This window comes from Vicia villosa, linkage group LG5 (genome assembly GCF_029867415.1).
Source record: "Vicia villosa cultivar HV-30 ecotype Madison, WI linkage group LG5, Vvil1.0, whole genome shotgun sequence".
Lineage (NCBI taxonomy): Eukaryota > Viridiplantae > Streptophyta > Magnoliopsida > Fabales > Fabaceae > Vicia > Vicia villosa.
In genome coordinates, this window is record NC_081184.1 from 174,134,097 (window position 1) to 174,158,013 (window position 23,917).

At 34.3% G+C, this 23,917-nt stretch overlaps 2 protein-coding genes across 7 annotated transcripts in view; one reads left to right on the plus strand and one right to left on the minus strand.

The window, feature by feature from the left end:
• The window catches only part of LOC131604065 (uncharacterized protein At3g06530-like), a 37,100-nt gene extending 29,996 nt beyond the window's left edge, over positions 1–7,104 (plus strand). For all 5 annotated transcript variants that reach the window (XM_058876557.1, XM_058876556.1, XM_058876559.1 and 2 more), the window contains one exon: positions 117–7,104. In XM_058876557.1, coding sequence (XP_058732540.1) covers positions 117–188 — 72 coding nt within the window. In that variant the 3' untranslated portion in view covers positions 189–7,104. The remainder of the gene's footprint in view (positions 1–116) is intronic.
• Positions 7,105–10,230: 3,126 nt separating this feature from the next.
• On the minus strand, positions 10,231–17,645 carry LOC131604070 (phosphoglucomutase, cytoplasmic-like). 2 transcript variants are annotated; one of them, XM_058876563.1, is made up of 19 exons: positions 17,512–17,645; positions 17,271–17,357; positions 16,668–16,749; positions 16,388–16,443; positions 15,721–15,834; positions 15,492–15,554; positions 14,302–14,421; positions 14,088–14,188; positions 13,690–13,749; positions 13,484–13,583; positions 13,221–13,378; positions 13,044–13,139; positions 12,543–12,606; positions 12,378–12,459; positions 12,108–12,280; positions 11,946–12,022; positions 10,967–11,099; positions 10,597–10,713; positions 10,231–10,514 (listed from the first exon to the last, which is right to left on the minus strand). In XM_058876563.1, the coding sequence occupies exons 2-19, from the start codon at positions 17,349–17,351 to the stop codon at positions 10,443–10,445; spliced, it is 1,749 nt and encodes a 582-aa protein (XP_058732546.1). In that variant the 5' UTR covers positions 17,352–17,357; positions 17,512–17,645; the 3' UTR covers positions 10,231–10,442. The 2 variants fall into 2 exon arrangements, with proteins under 2 accessions (XP_058732546.1, XP_058732547.1); XM_058876564.1 differs by lacking the exon at positions 17,512–17,645 and having other exon boundaries at positions 17,271–17,443.
• Positions 17,646–23,917: the final 6,272 nt, after the last annotated feature.

Genomic DNA, 23,917 nt, shown 5'->3' on the forward strand with positions numbered 1-23,917 from the left:
TCCTCGATTTTCATGATTATTAAATCCTCCAACTATTGTAATCTTTTGCTTGCAAATTTTTGAGGGTATGTATGGGTCCAATATTCCAAATAACCTTGCCTCACCTTTCTATGTAGATAACAGTCATTCAAAGCATGTTTTTGAGGATCTCGTATCTGCAATTGTTCCTTGTTGGCTGTCTAAGATGACGTGGAGAAGTTACTGAAGGTTGGTATTTCATGACAATACTTCTGGGCCTTTATATCTCTCCCTCATAAGGTAAACATCGATGGTCAACTTTTTCAAGGGGCTCACGACAATGAGGTAATACTTTTATTTTTGTTTTATGCTATAACATACTACTCCCATACATATATAATATTGATCTTAAGTGTTACTATTCTGTTTCAGTCTTAATCATTCTGGCAAGTATGAACTTATTGCTTTTCCGAATATTTGATTGATTGCTTTGATTTATAAATTGAATTGTTGAATTGATGATGAAAATTCTTGGATAAAATTGTGCACGTAAGGTGTTTGTTTTAATTCTTGACATCGTTTTCTTTCTTATGACATAGAGTTTTTTTTTACGTAAAGCTAACTTCCAAGACTTGCAGTATTATGTGATAGTGGATTTTGGATATTGTGAACGTAATAAATAGATCTTGTGTCATTTAGCTTGTGTTCAATTGTTGATTTCATATCCGGATTGATTTGCTTTACGTAATGTCGACATGTCGAGACTTTGTTGTTTGTGTTGCTAATTGTTGAAAAAATTAAACAAGTTGAGATGATGCTCATGAGATTGATTCTTTTTTTTTTCTCTTCACGATACTCGAATCTAGTTGGCGATAATTGTTAATCATGTAGAGTTGTTGTTGGTGTGAGTCATGGGAGATTCTTTCGCGAGAATTCATGTTGATGATAATGTTTGATGGGAACTAGTTGTTGGCTTGGGATTCTTTTTATGATTAATTGATGATATGAACTTTGATTAATTGAAAGTTGCTGAATTTGGATTAATAATACAAACTGTTCATTTTTTATGACATTTTGGTAATGCTGACATTTTTGATGACATTTAGTTGTGCTAATGCTGGAAAATGTGATGATGTTTTGGTGGAGTTTTGATGACATTTTGGTGTTACTTTGCTGAATTTTGAATGTTGCATAAAATGGTATTAACATGAGTGCATGATTGCTGAAAATTTTGAGTGATAATTGTTGGTGCTTGATGTAAAAATGGATGAAAATGGTGGATTAAAAAGGATAGTAAATTTTTGCTTGAGGACTTGTTTTGATGTTTATTTGTTGAATAATGGTGATAATGGCATTGTTTTTAATTGTTGGTTAATTACATGAGTTTGAAACATAATTGTTCAGCTTTAATTGGTAGTATAATCTATTTTTTGTTGCCATGAGCTTGTGTTGTTGTGAAAATTGACAAAATATTGTAAAGCGCTTTGCTATCATTTGTTACATTTTCAAACTTTGTGCTATTTCTTACTTGATGGATTGTCATAAATATATACTTTGATGCATAATTTTATGAAAATTTGGTAGCTAGTGCTCACTTTAAAACTATATCATGAACCAAGTTCAACTTATGGAATTTTGTGTGTTCTTTGAATCAATTGTTGTAAAGCATGATCTTGAGTTTGAATGTATTTCTTTGGTTTATTTGGGACTGTCATGGTATTGATATTATGCAAAAAAAATTGTTAGTTCCACTTACACTACATTTCGATATTCACAACTCATGAAAAGTATCCATAACTTTTGATCTATGATGAGTTTTTGAGTATACGAATAATGTTTTAGATTAGATTTATGCTACCTGGAGTCCCACTTTTTGATTAGATTTATGATATTATGGTTTTTGTTGATTTTTAGTGATTTTGTGATTTGGATGATTGTGTTATTCATGATTTTACTCATTATTTTTATTAAATTACAAAGGTCAATGCTGTCCTACGAGCTAACATGGCCAAGTATTGACCTTCATTTACTATGCTTAACGATCATTTCTGAAATCATCAGTGGGTAAAGCATGGATCATGTGGGGAATGGGGATCAAGGTACATACATGAAACATTGACATTGTTTAATACAATAAATCTCTTACTATTCTGGTAACCTATATACTAAAGAAGACTCTAGCAGAGCCATAGGTAATACATACGCCCCTTATTTTGGGGAGCGTAAATAATTATTGTAGAAATGGATTGCATAGACGATCATTTAGTCTGTGTATTAATTTGTAGACCTCTAGGTGATTTTTATCACTTTATAGATTATCTCACAAGGGCAATTGTCCAACTGAGTTTCAATATATCACATATGTAAACCCAACACGACCGAATCGTGCTTCTAATTCAAACAAACTTAAGCTCCTCGACGAGTGAAACATCGTACTACAGACTCTAACTTTAAGACACCTCTAGAAGTAAAAAGTCTTGCTATTAGGTTCAACATCAAGGCTCTTCGAGCAGTCAAATATTATCCATCAAAATGCAACATTACGGCACCTTGAGCATCACTCAAGAGTCCAACTATAAAATCCGACGGGAAGTCTCCTCAACCAGTCAAGCATCTTCTTAAAAAATCCAGCATTATGGCACCTCAACCAAGCATCTTCCTAAAAAATGTAGTATTAAGGCACCTTGTCGTTTAGTGACAATAATATTCATTGTCTTAATATTGTGTATGGCAAAATTGCAACAAAATGAAATTAAATTTAAAGGTTAGTATATCACTTAATCCATTTTATTTTATATTTTCATAGTTGGTCTGACCCTTTAGCGTTGTACTCTAATATTATTTGCAATTGTAGCAGCACCGTGTGTGCACCATTGTGTGTGCAGCACTGTGTGTGCAGTGAAGTTGATCTTAGGCCTAATATGAGCATTGTTGTGAAGGTTCCCACACCTGCGCCAGAAGTTATAGAGCCACTCTCCAACATTGAATTTATATTAGGGATGCTCGGTGGATATTCTTCTGGATATTTTTCTGATATATGTTAGTTTTTAGTTTATGAATCAATGCATAATCCCCATAAAAGTCTAATTCATACTGTGTATATTGTGTTTTAAGAAGACCACAAATTGCATTTCGTATATCAAACCACACATGACTAGTCATCTCCACTATGCAACCTCAATTCAGTGGGTGGTTTGACTAGTCATGTGTGGTTTGACTGTACGCAATGCAATTTGTGGTCTTCTTACACAATATACACAGTTTGAAATACTTTTATGAGGATTAACACTGATTCACATACTAACATATATCAGACGAATATCCAAAAGAATATCCACCGAGCATCCCTAATATAAATCCAATGTTGGAGAGTGACTCTATAACTTCTGGCGCAAGTGTGGGAGCCTTCACAATAATGCTCATATTAGGCCTAAGATTAGCTTCACACAGTGCTGTTTCACCCTGCACACACAGTGCTACTACAACTGCAAATAGTAGAGTGCAGAGTTAAACGGCCAAACCAACTATGAAAATATAAAATGGATTGAGTTATATACTAACCTTTAATTTCATTTTGTTGCAATTTTGCCACACAGCATTAAGACAATGAATATTATTGTCACTAAATGACGAGGTGCCTTAATGCTTGATTTTTTTAGAAGATGCTTACTGGTTGAGCAGATTTTACGTTGGATTTTATAGTTAGACTCTTGACTGCTGCTCAAGATGCTGTAATGTTGCATTTTGATGGACAATATTTGACAGCTCGAAGAGCATTGATGTTGGACTTATAGCAAGATTTTTTACTTCTAGAGGTGCCTTAATGTTGGAGTCTGTAGTACGATGTTTCACTCGTCGAGGAGCTTAAGTTTGTTTGAATTAGAAGCACGACTCGGTGGTGGTGGATTTACATATGTGATGTAATGAAACTTAGTTGGACAATTGCCCTTGTGGGGCAATCTATAAAGTGATAAAAATTACCTAGAGGTCTACAAATTAATACACAGACTAAATGATCGTCTATGCAATCCACTTCTACAACAATTCTTTTCGCTTCCCCCAAAATAGGGGCGTATGGTATTACCTATGGCTCTGCTAAAGTCTTCTTTAATATAGGTTACCAGAACATGTTTGTCACTTGGAAATATTCCATGTTGCCCAAGTACTTCAAAGAGATTTACTGCATTAGAAAACGCCAATGTTTCATGTATGTACCTTGATCATCGCCACACGACGAATGTTTTACCCACTAATTATTCTAGAAATGATCGTTAAGCATGATATATGAAGGCTAATACTTGATCATGTTAGCTCATAGAGCAACATTGACATTTGTAACATAAGAAAAATAATGAGTAACAACATGAATAACACAATCATCCAAATCACATAAACTCAACAAAAACTCTAATATCATAAATCTAATCACCCAAATTAAAAAGTGAGACTCCAGGTAGTATAAATCTAACCAGCAACCTCGACTATTAGCAGCTCCAGAAATATTATTACATATGGAAAATATTATTGGCATGCTTAAAAACTCCTCATAGATAAAAAGTTATGGCCAATTTGGTAAAGCCAACACTATGCGCGTAAGAGTCAAAATCAAGCAAGACGCGATGAATAAGCAACACAGAAAATTTCCAGCAACTCAATATCAATTAGTATCATAAGGAAACGAACATTTTATAATTTAGAATCAACAAACAACCAAAATGAACAAGTCCTATGTTTAAAAAGCAACAAATTTGATACTTTTCATGAGTTGTGAAGATGAAAATGTAGTGTAAGTGGAACTAACAAAATTTTTGCATAATATCAATATCATGACAGTCTCAAATAAGACAAAAACACATTCAAACTCAAGATCATGCTTCACAACAGTTGATTCAAAGAGCACACAAAATTCTATAAGTTGAACTTGGTTCATGATATAGTTTACAAGTGAGCACTAGCAACCAAATTTTTATAAAATTATGAATCAAAATATATGTTTATGACAAGTAAGAAATAACACCAAGTTTGAAAATGTAACAAATGTTAGCAAAACTCTTTCCAATATTTTGTCAATTTTCACAACAAACAAGCTCATGGCAACAAAAAATAGATTATACTACCAATTAAAGTTGAACAATTATGTTTCCAACTCATGTAATCAACCTACAATTAAGAACATAGCCATTGTCACCATTATTCAACTAATGAACATCAAAACAAGTCCTCAAGCAAAAATTCAGCATTACTATCCTTTTTAATCCACCATTTTTATGTCAAGCACCAACAACTATCACTCAAAATTTTCAGCAATCATGCACTCATGTTAATACCATTTTATGCACCTTTAGAGTACCAAAACATCATCAAATTTTCCAGCATTAACACATCAAGTATGTTTTATCACAACAATAATGTTATCAACAAAATCCACTCTATTATTACTGAACACAAACAATTATTATTGTCATAAACACAACAAAACATGCTTCCATCTTAAAGTAGTATTTAGTGACAAAACTTCACACAGTACGACAAGTGTATCACAACGAAATGCAATAAGAGCATGCACAAAGATAACCAACCAATCACACCACAAGAGGAGAACATGTCTTCATCAATTCATGTTTCAATTAGCTAAGTATCTCAACATGTGATATAATCAATCAAATAGAATTCAACAATCTTGTCAAAGCATGTTATCTCCATACAGTTCAGCAACATTCAATTAATCAAAGTCCATATCATCAATCAATTAATCATAAAAAGAATCCCAAGCCAACAACTGGGTCTCATCAACATGAATTCTCGCGGAAGAATCTCCCATGACTCACATCAACAACAACTCTACATGATTAACAATTATTAGCAACTAGATTCGAGTATCGTGAAGAGAAAAAAAAAGAATCAATTTCATGAACATCATCTCAACTTGTTTAATTTTTTCAATAATTAGCAACACAAGCAACAAAGTCTCGACATGTCAACAATTGAAAACATGATCTATTTATTACGTTCACAATATCCAGAATCCACTATCACATAATACTGCAAGTTTTGGAAGTTAGCTTTACGTCAAAAATTAAAACAAACATCTTACGTGCACAATTTTATTCAAGAATCTTCATCAATTCAATTTATAAATCAAAGCAATCAATCAAATATTCAGCAAAACAATAAGTTCATACTTGCTAGAACGATTAAGACTGACACGGAATGGTAACACTGAAGATCAATATTATTTATGTATGAGAGTAGTATGGTGTAGCATAAAACAGAAATAAAAGTATTACCTCATTGCCGCGAGCCCCTTGGAAAAGTCTGCAGGTTGAGAAGGGTAATGGAGTTCCTTCGGCCATTATCCATGTAGATGAAAATGATTCTCCACTGGGGGGGAATAATGCAAGCCAAATCCCGGCAAAAAGTGGGACTCCATATTTGAACCAAAATATAGTGATTAAAAGCTTTGCTAACAGAAAAGACTAGCGAAAGAACTATGAGAAACAAAATGAAATAGAAAACACACGATTCAAAGGCAACATGTTCTTAGAGCTTTTTAAATCATTGGGCCATTTGAGCCTCCTAGCCTTTTATTTCTTTTCTAGGATCGTTTTTGTTAATTATATTATTTAAATGAATTCTTAAAATAAATCCATGTATTATGATTCTACCTACAATTGAGAATGTATTTCACTGACAAAAAATTTGATTTTATAATTTAAAATATCGTTGAAATACTTGTTAAAAACATTCGTCTTGATTCACTCCTTTGAGTTCTAATTCTAATAAGAAAATGGTTTCTATACTCCATGCAATATTAATTATTTTATCTCAACAATTTTTTTAAATTTTTTTGAAATTATTAATAAAAATAAAAATGAGAAATTGAATTTAGATATAAAATGAGTTAGTGGTGATTATTAGAGAGAGAGAGAGAGAGTGAAATATGAAATGAATAAATAGTGAAATACGAAGAAAAAAAAAAGAATAATTAACATATATCAATAGAGTTAAGAAATAATAATATTAGAAAGAATACTACTAATTACAAATAGTTAACATATAATACATATTAATAAAAAAACTAATTAATTACGTTATAGCTATTTTTTATTTACTATAAATTTTAATTTTTTTAATTGATAATGAAGTAGTGGGATAAGTGGGATTATAGATTTATTTTTTATCATTAATTATGAGAATTTTATTATTGTTAATTAATTATATTAAAAGTCTGTTTGGTTCAAATGAGAGCGAAGGGAAGAGAGGAATTTTAATAGAGGGAAGTGGAGGAGAGGTGAGGTGAGGGGTTGGTTCAAAATAAGAGAGGGGAGGGGAGTGAAGGAGTTTTAATTAAAAATATGTTTGGTTCAAGAGGGGAGGGGTTTTATTAATAAATTACATTTTTATTCTTATGATCTTATAAAAGTGATATGATATGCAAATATAAAAAATTCATACGTAATATTTTGGTAATAAAATTTTTAATATTGAAGGACTAAAATATTATAATTTACCATAACGTTAATAAACCGAGTACACTTGATTCAGATTATAACTCTCTGACACAAATGAAACTATACCCTAATCATAATTTTTAAATCGTATAAAATAAGTTATTATTAAAATTAATAATTTAAATTTTTTAATAAACTGAATAAACAAAAAATAAAATGAAATGAATTTAAAACTTGATATAAAAAAATATAATAGGATAAATAAAAAAATTAGAAGAAAACATGAACATATACAAATATTAAAAAAATTATAAGAATAATAAAATGATTATGATTTATATTAACTACAAAAATTTGAAAATAATTTGAAGGTAGATAATAGTTATAATAAGTTGATGAAAGCAATCGAGAAAAATCGCAAAAAAGAAAAGTAGGAACACGAAAGAAAATAATAACTTTAAAATAATAAAATAAAACGGAGGATATTTTAGTAAAATATTATTAATTTATTAAATATCAAAATCACCTTCCCTCCCCTCCGAATCCTTCCGATTTGGGGGACGCAAAAAGTGTAATTTAGAGGAATTTTGCTCCCATCCCCTCCTCTCCCCTCCTAAAAATTGAACAAATATATATTCAATAATTATTTTAGATTAATTACAATTTGAATTCTTCAATTTGACTTAAATATCAAAATTAATTTTCTTCTTTCAAATTCTATCAGTTTAGTCTTCCCCTCACTTTTCTGTACTTAAAATCGATATTATGTTTATTTTTAAATATTCATTTTTTATCTATAAAATGTCATAAGAAGTTCTTGTATAAAGATTTGTCACATTTTCACAAATGGTGAAAAGAAATTGTTTGAATTTTGATCATACCTGATCAGAATGAATTGTCACGGCCAGCATTTGGAGAACTTTTGTGAATGGGGTGTACCTGCAAGGTATTCCGATTCCAAAGTCAGGTTCAAAGTGAAGAAGCAAGTACAAGGTAAGAGAGTGAAAGAGTGAATGATTAAATACATGACTCTCTACTGAGAGAGGATATTTATAGTGTCCCCAGCGGTGGACCAAGATCTCCTTATTGGGTTGGATCGTGAGGCCCAATAGTAGAGACTACCATGATCCACGAGAGTGTGGAGACCAACACGTGGTCTCCTTCCTGGTTGATCACTCCGAGGATCTAGGGGCAACCCGTTATTTTTGGAGAGCAGGAGATGGGCGGTTAGTTGACCGTTCATGGAGACCTCGTCTTACACGTGAGCAGGTTTGACCGTGAGTGATGCAGGACAATTACGGCAAAGCTGGACTGGGCCTATGTTGGACAGTTTGGACAAAGTGGATTGGGCCTGCGCCGAGTTGGGTCTGCCTTGCATGAGGCTAGGCGTAGTCCAGGACAAATTTCAAATTGAAATTAGGTAAAATATGGAGATATTTAATCAAAAAAATTCTTTTATCTTTTAGAATTATAAACATAAATTAGTTAAATATTTTAAGCAAGTTTTTAACTTAATTCTAGTTTTCTTCTCTTCAATGCAATCTAATTTGTCAATTAGGCTTAATTAATCATAGTTTAGCATACTCTTAAATATTTGATAATTTAATAAATTTAAAAGATAAACTTTCTTTTATGAATAAACCATAGGAAGAGTAGTAAACAATCAGCCGAATTTATATATAATATCTAAATTTGAGTTTAGTGTAATTCAAATCATACAACATTGATTTGCAAAATGAAAAAAAAGAAAAGTAAAAGGTCTTTCATTTATAAACTCAATTCATTCGCATTGTCTCATTAATGTGAATGTTTCAAAATCACATTTGAAATTAGTGTTTTAAAAATCAGACCGGTCATTAAATTGGTGAGGGTAATGGGTCACTGGTTCATTGGTTGAACCACTGGATCACAGGTCGAACTGTATGATTAAATTGGATTAAATCAGATAATTCACTTGAATAAACAAGTCTCTATTGCAATACTATATATTTATTAAATTGATCGAACCGGATGACTGAGTCTCTAAAAAATATCACAACACTTACAAAATTTTACAATTTTAAAATATCATAATTTCATTATATACTGGACATTACTTCTCTCATCTCATAGGTGTCATAGGGAGGGTGAACATAACAAAAATATGAATTTGTCCTTGTATTTGTGGATGCATCTATAATACATAATTTTTCCTTTTATCCTTGGGCGCAACACTTTGCTCAAACACCTCTCTATTTTGGAAAGGGTTGAACTTAGATATGGTTGAGAAAGCGGACAAGCTTACTTGCTCTTGCAAAATACATAGCCTATTAAGCTGACCGAAAGAATTTCTCAATAGCTTTCCTGTTATTCTTAGATTGTGGCATACAAAGATATTTTTTTGGTTTTGCTATATGAATCCCTGTCAAGTCAGCTTGATCGAAATGTGTTGAAATTGCTTGACTCCCTTGTTTCTTTCTGTCACCCTACACCAATGTTATACCAAATAAAAAAATTCTCCTCTTTATCTGATAAATTTTATTTGTTGTCAATATATTTTCTCCATCTTTATTTATAAACAAAAGTCTTCGGTGTTATTTGAGAATAGAATAATGAAAAGTAAGATAAATGAACACTTTCAAGACCATTTTCAGAGTTTCATGACCAAATACTAGAGGCTGGCTATCATAGGTGCGGATGCCATAGATCCAAAAGCATTATTTACAACTAATCAGCTAGGCTGGTGAAAAATCCATTCCAAAGCATAGCAAATAAGCCAAACCAAAGAAAAAAAATGAAGGAATTAAGAAAAGAGTAGCAAAAAGTTCCAGCCAAAGAGGAATTAACATCATGTTAAGAGCATATATAATCAGCACTCGGCAGTTTCAAATTATTTAGCACATCAAAATTTAGTTAAAGTAATACAAATTCCACTCAACTGCCCATAATAAGGGCTGAAAACAACCAACAATATAGGTTGGCTACTCGTAAAATTAACATAGGATTGGAATTTTGACAGACAATAGGAAATGACTTGGTTCCTGAAGTATGCATTTATGTGATGACTGTGGGGGCAGATCGGCCGGTGAACTCCTCCATCTTTGAAAGTTTCAAAGCAGCCTCCACCTGTTATTAAGACAATTCAACTAGTTAAGACGAATGCAAGCTTGGCACTGAAAATGTATATTTAAACTATATAAGATCTTACAAGAGGTGCAAGTGCTTCATGTGAAAGTCTCCCAATCTTTGATGGATCCTTCTCATATTGCTCGATGTATAGTCGAATAGTTGCACCTTCTGATCCAGTTCCAGAGAGGCGGAAGATCTGAGGAAGGAAGTTACGCGAAGAAGGTAAGACAATAAAATAGTTAGGAGCAGGTAAGTATGAAAAAGTGAATATATTCATGGAAACAAAAAATCTGCAATAAATCCATAGCATTTGGTAAACAAACTGAAATTAACAATGATTTGCTAGACAAAATGTATTTTCAAGTCCACATGCATTTTCTATCCAACTAAGCTAGTAATGCATAATCAGTACTTATCATCAAAAAGAGAATAATAATCACTAAACTTACCAATCGGGATCCATCCTCAAACAAATATCGGATGCCCTGGTGTGATGAAATGGAACCATCCACAGGATCATTGTATTCAAATTCATCACCGTGGACAACCTTTGACACATCTGAACTTGCCCCCTTAATAATCCTAAAAAGACAATGAATAAAATCCATTAAATTTATGATGAGAGAAACTTTAACTTCAACCATACCATGTTATTCCTCAGACACATTCTCATAAAAGGTAACGCATACAGGTAGGTCATACCATGTCCATCAACTAATTAGTTTTGAACTTAATTATAAATAATTATAAAACTATTTTCAAACTGGCCCTCCAATTTAAAATAGACCATCATCAAATGCAGCTGATGTGGCCACCTAGGCACTGAGGCGAGACAGAAAAGAGATTCAACACTGGAGATACTCTGAAGGAGGATAGCACGTTCAAAGTGGCAGCAAAGAACTCCCAAAAGACTTCTGAAGTTGTGAGTAAAGTACATCACCATTGGTATTTTTATTCAGGAAGTGCTAGCTACCTAGATTCTTTGGATAGTGAGTTTTATGTTTCATTTTAAGTCATGAGTCATGACTCCTAGAGAAGTCTGCCCGATGTTACCAATGATTTTGTTCTATGATTGCTCGAGTTTTTGGTTAATGGGTAGTCAGCTTACGTGTTTTCTAATTGTAAATCTCTTATTTAATGCTCTTATTTAACGCCTATGATTAAAAAGTTACACGATAGTATAGGTTTGCTCTCGCTGGTAGAGTATTTAGAAGTGCAATAAGTAACCATAAGGATAAGAAAGCACTGCTAAATAGCCATGGGGGATCATTATTCTGATATAGAAGTCAATTTCTACTTTCTAAACACCAATTGCTTGGAGAATGTCAAGTCTAGGTCAGACTTGAAAAGCTTTTACTTCATCATGAGGAAAACATACTGAAAGCAATCTCAAAGTTTAAATAAAGTTGGGTATTAATATTAACATACTCATTGACTTCTGGGAGTGAGGACTGCAGTTTGACCAAATGTGCCATCAGTTCCTTTGCTGCACCTGCATCCACATTCTTTAAGGGGGGCGGGGATCGATTAGGTTAACTGATTTTCAGAAGGAATTATACTAAAGTAGGATAAAATGTAACTGAAACATACTTCGTAGTCATATCGAGTATAATAGTGGCGCCCATAAGAAGCCCAATGCTGGCGAACAATGTCTTCAACTGTTACAAGCTTGCTTTCAAGATTATCTTTGTTTTTATATGCAAGTATGGATAGCCAGGCCAAAACTGCCCAGATTCCATCCTTCTCACGAATGTGGTCCGAACCTATCCATAAACACACCAACAATCGCAGATAATAAGAGGTTTGAGTAAGTTTACAAGATTGCAGTTTTCTCTTCTTAATGCAGTAGCAATCACATACCAGTCCCAAAACTTTCTTCACCACAAACTGAACACAATCCAGCATCCATTAAATTACCAAAGAATTTCCAACCCGTGGGAACCTGGTTTTGAATAATAAATCAAATAACCGTCTAATAGCAACTAGTGATCATTTTCGCACTTCAAGACAATAGAAACAGTTTACCTCAAAAAACTTCAAATTCAGATTTTTTGCTACAACATCCAGGGCAGCAGAGGTTGGCATGCTCCTACAAAACATTTACAGTGATCTTTTTAACACTTCAAAACATTTATATACTGGTAAAAATAGTGCCGAGAAGTCAAGTTCCATAAGATTAAATTGCTAGGAAATAATCTCAAGAACCAAAAGCGGATAAAGAACTATGGGCCACCGAGGCAAGAACTACCAATAAAAAAAACCTTGTCCATTACCCAAGAGTTATAAATATATCTTTGTATTAAATTCAATGGAGTTCCTTCCTATTTCATTGTCCTACTATAAACACATATGATTTCCCCTTTTGCAGCAACCATATAGACAATTACAAGTATAAGCCTTCCATTACTGTATTTCACATGATCACATGTGTTTTTATATGCTTGCACACACAAACACACTGAAGTCTGTGTGTGCATGTGTGTGACAGAGACAGAGAAGCTAAAAACTTGAAAATATGATGAAAACCTGGCAACTCCCTTTAAGCCAGCAGAAAAGTAGGGTATTGCTTCAACAGCATTTGCAGCAATAATGGCCACAGAGTCCGAGGGAGTGACAAAAAACCTAACATACAAAAGAAAAGTGTAAGTAAAAAAAAATAAAAATAGAAAAGGTTTAAACTTATCACAAGTTGAGCTCCACTACCTTTTACCAAGTACCATGTTGCGATCTGCGTCACCATCAGCAGCAGCACCAAACTCTGGGACCTCACCTTGTGGTTCTGATTTTCCCAATCCCATACGAGCAACCAACTCTTTTGCATATGTCAAGTTGGGGTCTGGGTGTCCCCCTCCAAAGTCTTCCTGTATCCAAGAAAGTCATCCACAAATCAAAAATTGGTAGGCATTGCTAAATATTCCAGACTACTTAAAGCTTATCATTGATGTAATCCATATGCGAATAAAGACCTTTGGTACACAGTTTATCAAAGAGTTTTCTTGTGCCCCAAGCTCATCCACAAAAATACTTTTTGCATAAGCTCCAGCAACTCCATGTAATGCATCATAACTTCAATAAAGTTACAGAAATTTTCCATTATGTTTTGGGATGATGAAAAGGGCAAAAATTAAGATTATTCTATATCAAAATTTAAAACAGCATTCACAAAAGATACCAGAAACTGAATTTAGGAGATGTCAGCAGTTTCCTGATAGATTCAAAGTCAAAAATTGACCTGCAAAATATCAACCGAGGAGTAAGAGAGTTGAGTTGGTAGAAGCACGTGACTAGATAGAATGTTTGACTATCATATTAAAATCAAATTCATACTTTCGAAAACAGTCTTAAAAGTGACTCCAAACTGAATAAACAAATTGAAAAGTCGAAAAAACTTATCAAAACAAATTTTCGAAGCATGTCAGTTTAAGAACATTTGTATTCCCTTAAAACTCTCCAATTGTCTAGGTCAAGTGGTGTAGTGACATGAGATGTTATGATTAAATCCATTTCCTTAAAGCTGTTTTTGTGTAAATGAAGAGTGAAATACTATGTCAATTCTGTAAAATATCTTACTTCATCAACTTTATATAATCGCTTGCTGAATCAAACACCTCAACATCAAATGGTCCTTCAGGCCCTGTAAAGTTTGTGACACCTACTGTGGAGATATCCACCTGGGAAAACAAATTGATGATTGGGAACAAGGTTTAGGTAGATGAACCACATAGAAATCTTAGTTAGATAAATAAAGATATGGGAAAATCTGAAGCCAGGTTGTGAGCAGTACATTTGGCAGATCTGGAGCAATCAAGTACTCCTTGATTGTTGTTGTGTTCTCATATATTTTGTTAGTAATTCCCTCGGGTGCAGGTCCACCGTTTTCCATGTTATATTTAATCCCAAAGTCCTGCATGATGGAAACCAATTGACAGGAACAAACACTTAGAGTTGGTTTTCTATGCAACAATGTCTCAGTATAATAGTATAATATCATACAAGAAACTTACATCTGAATAAGAAGTTGATTCTATTTAATTAACCTAGCCTAACATCTATCTACTCAACACATTCACCTTTGAAAATATTCATCTTATTAAGTTACATTATGTGAAAAAGGAGCCATAACGTAAAGATTGAAGTCGCAGCCGTATGACTTGGAGATCACGGGTTTGAATTATGGAACTAGCCTCTCTTTCAAATGAAAAGTAATGCTTGAAGGCTACTTACATAAGACCCACAATGGGTCTAATTGTTTCCTAAACCCATCATAGCTGGAGCCTTATAACACTAAGTTTACCTTTTATTAACTTCAGGTTATGTCTCATTGATATCCACAAGAAATGCTATTTCCTATGTTCAGCTTCAGCAATGTTTACAATCATCCAAAACTGAAATGTGATTTACCATGGTAGAAAGCCTATCTGCCTTTTTTGTTTTGTTTTGGGGGAGGGACTGAGTAATGCTTTTGTGGGCACATAAACACAAGATTTCAACATCAGACTAAATCAAAGCTTAGCACTCAAATCCTCTATTTACCACTTCAAAACGAATATCGTTTCACAGAAAGTTTCCCACCTATTTCTTACTATTTGGTCTTAACATTCCAATCTGAACCAATCAGATCATTCTATACCAACAGTTATCACCTAAGGCCGACCAGCTACTTAGGAATTTTGAAAGTATAAGGAGAACTTGAAAAGAGTAAACAGGTATATCGTTTATCCAAAAGCTACAAATGAAGGAAGAATATAAATGTTCTATCATGTCATTCCGTGATTCAAGGAAATTACATCCAAGAACTATAAGTCAATCTCAAATATTTAGGTGAGCAACCTACCGGCTAAATGTCATACATCTCGGTTCAGATTTCAGAAATAGTGTGCAAGACTCACATTAAATCCCTATACCAATTATCATAATCACTGATCAAATATATTCTTCCAAAAATGATTATGAGTAAAACATGGAAGTACTCACCTCATTAGGACCTCCAGGGTTGTGACTTGCTGTCAGTATAAATGCTCCTGTTGCCTTGGATCCCTGTAAATTAACTTTTTTTTATGCACTGCTTTTCTTTAATTCAGGAGGAAAATAGTTGCCTAGACTAAAAAAAACATGGCCTGTCTTGGATAAAACCAAGAAAAAAATATCTATTCAAAGAGAAAGGAAGTATGAAGAGAAGTAAATTACAGAAAACATGACTTACGTCAGCTCCAACTCTTTCACGTATAACAGCAGATACTGCAGGAGTTGAAAGCAACCCATTTTGACCAATCCAAATACGTCTTACTCCATTTGCTGCTGCCATTTTAGTTATAATCTACAGATTTATCAAAATCATTAATGATGTACTACTTAATATTATATTGCTTTTAAGAAGATATGCATGTGATGTACAGCAAGTTATGTATATCCCCCATACAAGAAAGTCACTATCGAAAAGATGCATAAACCAGTGGTGTAGTAAGCTAAAGAAACATGTTTTGAAGCTGGAAAATAATAATTTGGTTTCTGTCTCCTTGTTACTATATTCTTTAATTTGTACTTTATAGTTTAATAGTTTAGCTTAATGTGACAGCCATTTCAAAGACCGAAACAATAAATTATATCCAAAAGACCACGAGTGGTGAAACTAGATTAGTCAAAATGCCTGCCTGATTTGTGTATTGGAAGTACTAATCAACTTAAACCAAAGAAGCTCGATTTCAGAGCAACAACATCAAATAAATCTACCAAGGCATCAAAGCAATGCAAATGTCAAGTTTGCAATAGAGATGGTATCAATTCATGAATAGCATAATTAATAAACCAAATTCTTCAGAAATAAAAAAGTACACATTAAAAGGCAAGAACGGCATATATGTTAAAAGTACCTGAATTGCCTGCTCCGAATAATAACGACCATCACCAGATACAACTAGTGTTGCACCTACAAATATGAAAGGTACAGTTATCAAAACCCACATTGCAGTATAATTGAAACTCAAAAGGAAACCTTTTAAAAAAAACAACATATAAAGATATGGATCTATATTGACAAACAAGATATGCTGAATGCTGATCTTTTTCGGAAAGGATTAAAAAAAAGTCATATTAATTTCACTATCATCAGTTTGAGTGATGCCGTAAAACAAAACATAAATGAACACCAACCTCTAACTTTTTCTTCAGTTAATGCATTGAATGATGCCTGAACAAAGTTTTCAAGGTAATGAGGTTGCACAAATACTTTCACCTGTAAAGATCCAGCCAATACATTATTAGAAAACACGAATAATCAACAATCCAATCCACGTGATTCAAACTACAATCAATGACAATGTGATTCCGATGAGTAGTAAAAAAGCAATCGAAGAGAAACAGCAACTGAATCCATGTGAAACCGATCTTGATCTTGCAACACGTAATGAATTTAGATTTAAATTCAAATTACAATGTGATTGAATGAGTAATCATAAATCAAATTTCTCGATCATTAATTGCTGAAAATGAATATGAAATGCGAGCATGCAAACTGTTAACATATCATCTAGCTTAGTTCTTTCTGATCCAATCACAATTCATACAAAACGTAAAAATCAGATGCAGATTACAATCGAATCAACATGTTCGAAAACAGATCGGATTGATAAGATCTAACTTCACGATACGATCCAGCAATATAATCATCAGAAAAATAAATCGAATAATAATAATAAAATCAAAATGAATTGAGGAAACGATGAAATGGAGTTAAAGAGTGTGAAATGGAATCACCTTTTTGCGGAGACCGGAGGTTCCAGGCTTCTGTCCATCGAAGGGAGTGGTTTGAATGCGTGAAACATTGAAGAGCACCATTGTTACCTGATCAAAGAGAAACGAAATCGAGGAATTTGAGATTTGAGAGAAGAAGAAGAAGAAGAAGATGCGAGAGAGGTGGTAGTTATTTATTTATATAGGAAGAAAAAAGAGAGAGAGAGGGAGGAAGAGGGAAGAAAGGAGAGAAGGACGAGTGTACCTTGTTAGAGTGTGATGAGAAAGGTTCGGGAAGAAAATATAAAATTTGTGATTATGTTTGTGCGAAGGGGAATTTAAAGGCCTTGTCTATCGCTGGTTTCGGAACTTTGTAGTAGTATCGCTTTTATTTATTTAAACCACGGCTAAACTTAATTAATAATTAATTTGTTTTCTTGCCATCTTTGTTTGTTTCCTCCGCCCTTATTTATATAATCCTTCACACATCTTCAATACATTAAACAAACTATTAGTATGATTAACCAAACAATAAACGAGTTTCTGTTAAGCACAAAACTCTGGAATAGTAGGTGTTTTATGTGATGCAAAGAAATCAAATTTAAATTGGATGACTCAAATGAACAAATATGTTAGATGTTTTATGGCAAAGATATCTCTAAAAGAAAATTTTATTGGATTGAGATAAGACTAGCGATTTTGAAGAAGAAAAAAAAGTCCGAAAAAATTATTAAAAAAATCTCAAAATTAATAATTTAGATAAAAAAATTTATAAAAGCAGCCCCTCTTTAGAATACATAATTTTAAAAAATAGATATTAAACTATTTAATAAATATAAAATATATTTATTTTACTTTTTTTTTAGTTAAAAAAACATAGATAAATTAAGAGAAAAACTATAAATTATTTTAACTAATTGATATAAAAAATAAAAAAACAATTAGCAACTTGTTAAATGATAAAGATTAAATTTAAAATAAAATAGCCAATAAAGAATACATTCAGGCTCTGTTTGGTAAGACATATTTTCGAGCTTATAGCTTATGTCTTATGTCTTTTAAGCTCATATGATAATTTAGACTCATTTGGTAACAGTCTTTTCATCACAGGCTTATAGCTTATTTTACTAGCTTATAACTTATTTTCCAAACGCTATTTCAAATAGCGTTTTAGCTTATGTCTTATAGCTTATTATTTTTTCTTCCTTTTTTATCCTTATTATTTTAATTAAAATCCATTTTCAACCCTTATAATTTATTTTAATTTAAAATAAAATAATTATATATTAAATATCTTTTATGTCATTTTACATTTATAAGTTAATTGAACCTGTGAGATATTGGATCGAACTCTAGTATGGTCGAAAGGTAGCTTCTTGGTTCGATAGGATTGAGCATGAAGTCGAAGGTTGTTCACATGCTTGTGTCGAAGATGTTAGGGTTGTTAGCATGTTAAATTAGGTTTTTGTGTTTAAACCCTAATTTGTTAAGTTAGCTTGTTTATTAAGTTGGCTTGTATAATGGGTCTTGTGGAAAAAAGCCCATTAGTTAGTATGTTAGGTTTTATTATAAATAGCATACTAGCCTCTCATCATTGCTAAGCTGCAAATCCTAATTTAGGGTGAGAGAGGTTATTTGTTATTCTTGTAAACTTGTAATCTTGTTTTAAGAGAAAGTAAAAGAATAGCAGTTATAACCAATTCTTGTGTTCTTATTCTCTTCCCTAATTCCCTATTATACTTTGTTATTGGTATCGTTTTTCACAACAAATTGGTGCGGTGAGCGTGGAGAAGATGCCTTCAACAAAGTATGAGATTGAAAAGTTCACCGGAGTGAATGATTTCGGTCTGTGGCGCTTGAAGATGAAAGCCCTACTGGTTCAGCAGGGTTGTTTGGAAGCGTTGAAGGGAGAGGCAGCCATGAATGCAGAATTGACGGCAGCGGAGAAGACAAATATGATCGAGAAAGCACACAGCGCAATTTTGTTGAGCCTTGGTGATAAGGTTCTCCGGCAGGTATCAAAGGAGACGACGGCATCAGGGTTATGGGTGAAACTTGAAAGTTTGTATATGACCAAATCGCTGGTAAATCGACTCTACCTGAAGCAAGCTTTGTATTCATTCAAGATGATTGAAGACAAAGTATTGGCTGAGCAGTTGAATATGTTCAACAAGCTGATTCTTGATCTTGAAAATATTGATGTGAAGATCGATGATGAAGATCAAGCGCTGTTACTATTGTGTTCTTTGCCTCGATCACATGCTCACTTCAAAGAAACTCTCTTGTATGGAAGGGAGTCCCTGACGTTTGAAGAAGTTCAATCAGCCTTGTACTCTAAGGACTTGAATGAACGAAAGGAGCATAAACCTTCGACTGTTGGCGAAGGTTTGGCCGTTAAAGGAAAACTCTTACGAAAGGATGGTAAGTTCGACAAGAAGAAAGGCAAAAGTCAGTCGAAGACTTACAGTGGCGAAGCATCTGGCATTCGATGCTACCATTGTAAGAAGGAGGGTCACACAAGAAAGGTGTGCCCTGAACGCTTGAAATATCATGGAGGTAAGGATAATGGCAACGCTGCCATTGTTCAAGATGATTTCGAATCATCTGATGTTCTTGTGGTTTCAAGCAGTGACTCTAAGAAGGAGTGGATTATGGATTCAGGTTGCACTTGGCACATGACTCCAAACAAAGACTTGTTCGAGGAATTATGTGATCAAGATGGTGGATCAGTATTGCTGGGAAACAACAAGGCTTGCAAGATTGCAGGTGTTGGATCTGTGAGATTCAAGCTCCATGATGAGTCAATAAGGTTGTTGACTGAAGTCAGGTATGTTCCTGATTTGAAGAGAAATCTGCTTTCTCTTGGTGAATTTGACAAGAAAGGATATGTTTTCCAAGGAGAGAAAAGTATCCTAAGAGTCATGAAGGGTTCGAAGGAAGTCTTGAGAGGCGTGAAGAAACAAGGCTTGTATACCCTTGAGGCTGAAGTTGTAAGTGGTTCGACAAATGTTGCATCCACGAAATCTTTGTCGAAAATAGAAATCTGGCACATTAGATTGGGCCATGTCAGTGAAAGGGGTCTGGTCGAATTAGGGAAACAAAATCTGCTTGGTGGAGACAAAATCGAAAAGCTGAAGTTTTGTGAACCCTGTGTACTTGGAAAATCTTGCAGAGTGAAGTTCAACAAAGGCAAACAAAGAACACATGGATCCCTTGATTACATCCATGCTGATCTTTGGGGGCCTGCAAGGTGTCCATCACATTCAGGAGCAAGGTATTTTCTATCCATAGTAGATGATTATTCCAGAAAATTATGGGTATTCATCCAGAAGACTAAGGATGAAACTTTTGAGAATTTCAAAAGTTGGAAGACTCTGGTTGAAAATCAGACTGGCAGAAAGGTCAAGAGGTTGAGAACCGACAATGGCCTTGAATTTTGCAATGAGGCATTCGACAGTTTTTGTGCTGCCTCTGGTATTGCAAGGCATAGAACTACTGCAGGTACTCCACAGCAAAATGGTTTGGCTGAAAGGTTTAATCGAACTATTTTGGAGAGAGTCAGATGCATGTTGACTAGTGCGGGGTTAACAAAGGTGTTCTGGGCTGAGGCTGTTTCGACAGCAACATATCTGATAAACAGATGTCCTTTGACAGCGTTAGATATGAAGACACCTGAAGAAGTTTGGTCGGGACATCCACCAGATCTCGACAAACTGAGAGTATTTGGCTGCGTAGCCTATGCTCACATTAGGCAAGACAAGGTCGAACCTAGAGCTCTGAAATGCATGTTCATGGGATACCCTGAAGGAGTCAAAGCTTATAGGCTATGGTGCCTAGAGCCAGGTCACAGGAGGTGTATCACCAGTCGAGATGTAGTTTTCAATGAAGCTGAAATGGCTTTTAAGAAAACTGATGATGTTGGTCGAAGTACAGAAACATCTGACGAAGAGCTGGAACAGGTAGAGATTCCTGTTGAGGTGGAGCATGTTGATGCTGAATTGCATATCCCAGATGAAGTCGAAGAAGAAGCAGAAGATGCTGAAGTTGAGGAAACTGACGATGACTACCTATTGTCGAGAGATAGGTCGAGAAGAGTCATCAAGCCACCTCAAAGACTTGGATATGCAGATCTTATAGCTTATGCCTTAATCTCTGCAAGTGAGGTTCTAGACGAAGAACCTAGAGACTATAAGGAAGTTATGAGGAGTCGAATTAAGACTGAATGGCTGAAGGCCATGGATGATGAGATGAAATCTCTTCATGATAATCATACTTGGGAACTGATCAAGAAACCTGATGGGGCAAGGTTAGTCAGCTGTAAATGGATTTTCAAAGTTAAGGAAGGAATTGAAGGAGTGACGTCGAAAAGATACAAGGCAAGGTTATTTGCAAGGGGTTTCACTCAGAAAGAAGGTGTCGACTTCAATGATGTGTTTTCTCCTGTTGTGAAGCATAGGTCCATTCGAATGTTGCTTGCCATGGTGGCACAGTTCGATCTTGAACTGGAACAGATGGATGTGAAGACTGCGTTCTTGTATGGTGATCTAGATGAAACGATCCTGATGAGGCAACCTGAAGGGTATGTCGAAAAGGGGAAGGAAGATTATGTGTGCAAGTTAAAGAGATCTTTGTATGGGCTGAAACAATCTCCTCGACAGTGGAATAGGAGATTCGACAAGTTCATGGCACGCATAAGTTTCATTAGAAGTCAGTTCGACCACTGCGTTTACTTCAGATTTCGACCTGGTAATTCATTTGTTATTTTGTTGCTTTATGTGGATGATATTCTCATAGCAAGCAACAGTGTTGAAGATGTGATGAGGGTGAAGGCTGAACTCAATAAGGAGTTCGATATGAAGGATCTGGGAGCTGCTTCCAGGATTCTTGGAATTGACATTCGGAGAGATAGAAAGAAGTCGAAGATATGCTTATCTCAAGATGCATATCTACGGAAGATTCTTGAAAAGTATGGTATGTCGAATTCGAAGCCAGTTGTGACTCCAACAAACCCTCAATTCAAGCTGAGTATTGATCAGTGTCCCAGTACTGATGTCGAAAGAGCCTATATGAATAGCATCCCATATGCTAATATAGTCGGCTCTTTGATGTATGCTATGGTCTGTACTAGACCCGACATAGCTTACGCAGTCAGTCTTGTAAGCAGGTACATGGCGAATCCTGGAAAGGCTCACTGGCAAGCATTGAAGTGGATTTTAAGGTACATAAATGGGTCTCTGAATAGAGTCCTAATTTATGGTGGAGCCTTGGGTGAAGATAGTAAAGCAGTAATAGAAGGATATGTCGACTCTGATTATGCAGGTTGTATGGATTCCAGAAAATCTATTTCTGGATATGTTTTCACTATGTTTGGCACTGCAATTAGTTGGAAAGCAACACTTCAGAAGGTTGTTGCTCTATCAACCACTGAAGCGGAGTATATTGCCCTAACTGAAGCTGTGAAAGAAGCATTGTGGCTTGAAGGTTTTGCGAAGGAGCTGAAACTTCAAGGTCGAGGTATCACTGTTAAATGTGATAGTCAAAGTGCAATACACCTGTCGAAGAATTCAGCCTATCATGAGCGAACTAAGCACATTGATGTGAGGCTGCATTTCGTTAGAGGAGTAATCGAGCGTGGAGAAGTCCAAGTGTTGAAGGTTTCGACTGAAGACAATGCTGCTGATATGATCACCAAGACATTGCCGAGTTGCAAGTTTTTCCACTGTATGCAGTTGATAAAGCTGCATGAAGAAAGCTAGTCTGTTCCTTGACGTTGTAGAGTTAGGTCCAAGGTGGAGATTTGTGAGATATTGGATCGAACTCTAGTATGGTCGAAAGGTAGCTTCTTGGTTCGATAGGATTGAGCATGAAGTCGAAGGTTGTTCACATGCTTGTGTCGAAGATGCTAGGGTTGTTAGCATGTTAAATTAGGTTTTTGTGTTTAAACCCTAATTTGTTAAGTTAGCTTGTTTATTAAGTTGGCTTGTATAATGGGTCTTGTGGAAAAAAGCCCATTAGTTAGTATGTTAGGTTTTATTATAAATAGCATACTAGTCTCTCATCATTGCTAAGCTGCAAATCCTAATTTAGGGTGAGAGAGGTTATTTGTTATTCTTGTAAACTTGTAATCTTGTTTTAAGAGAAAGCAAAAGAATAGCAGTTATAACCAATTCTTGTGTTCTTATTCTCTTCCCTAATTCCCTATTATACTTTGTTATTGGTATCGTTTTTCACAACAGAACCGCTAATTTTACCAAACACTTCAATGAGCTTATAAGCTATCAGTCTCAACCATCCGTTATAATCTATAAGTCATCAGTCATCAGCCATCAGTCATAAGCTATAAACTATCTGCTAGCTTATCAGTCAACCGTTATTTTTACCAAACAGACCCTGAGTTGGTTCTATTCAATACTAAATTGATCGTAAATAAATTATAACTTAAACATATTTTCTTATTTTTTTTTATTTTTTTATGAATTTTAGACAAAATTATAAGTTAAAAATATTTTCTTATTTATTTATCATTAGAAAACCAATTCATAATATTGGAATTTACAATGTTGACACAACCTGCCTACCAACGACATGTGCTTGACACCTGATGATTCATCTAATATCTAATCATGTATAATAAATTCCATCAATGTGTTAGCGTAATTTTACTTATCTCA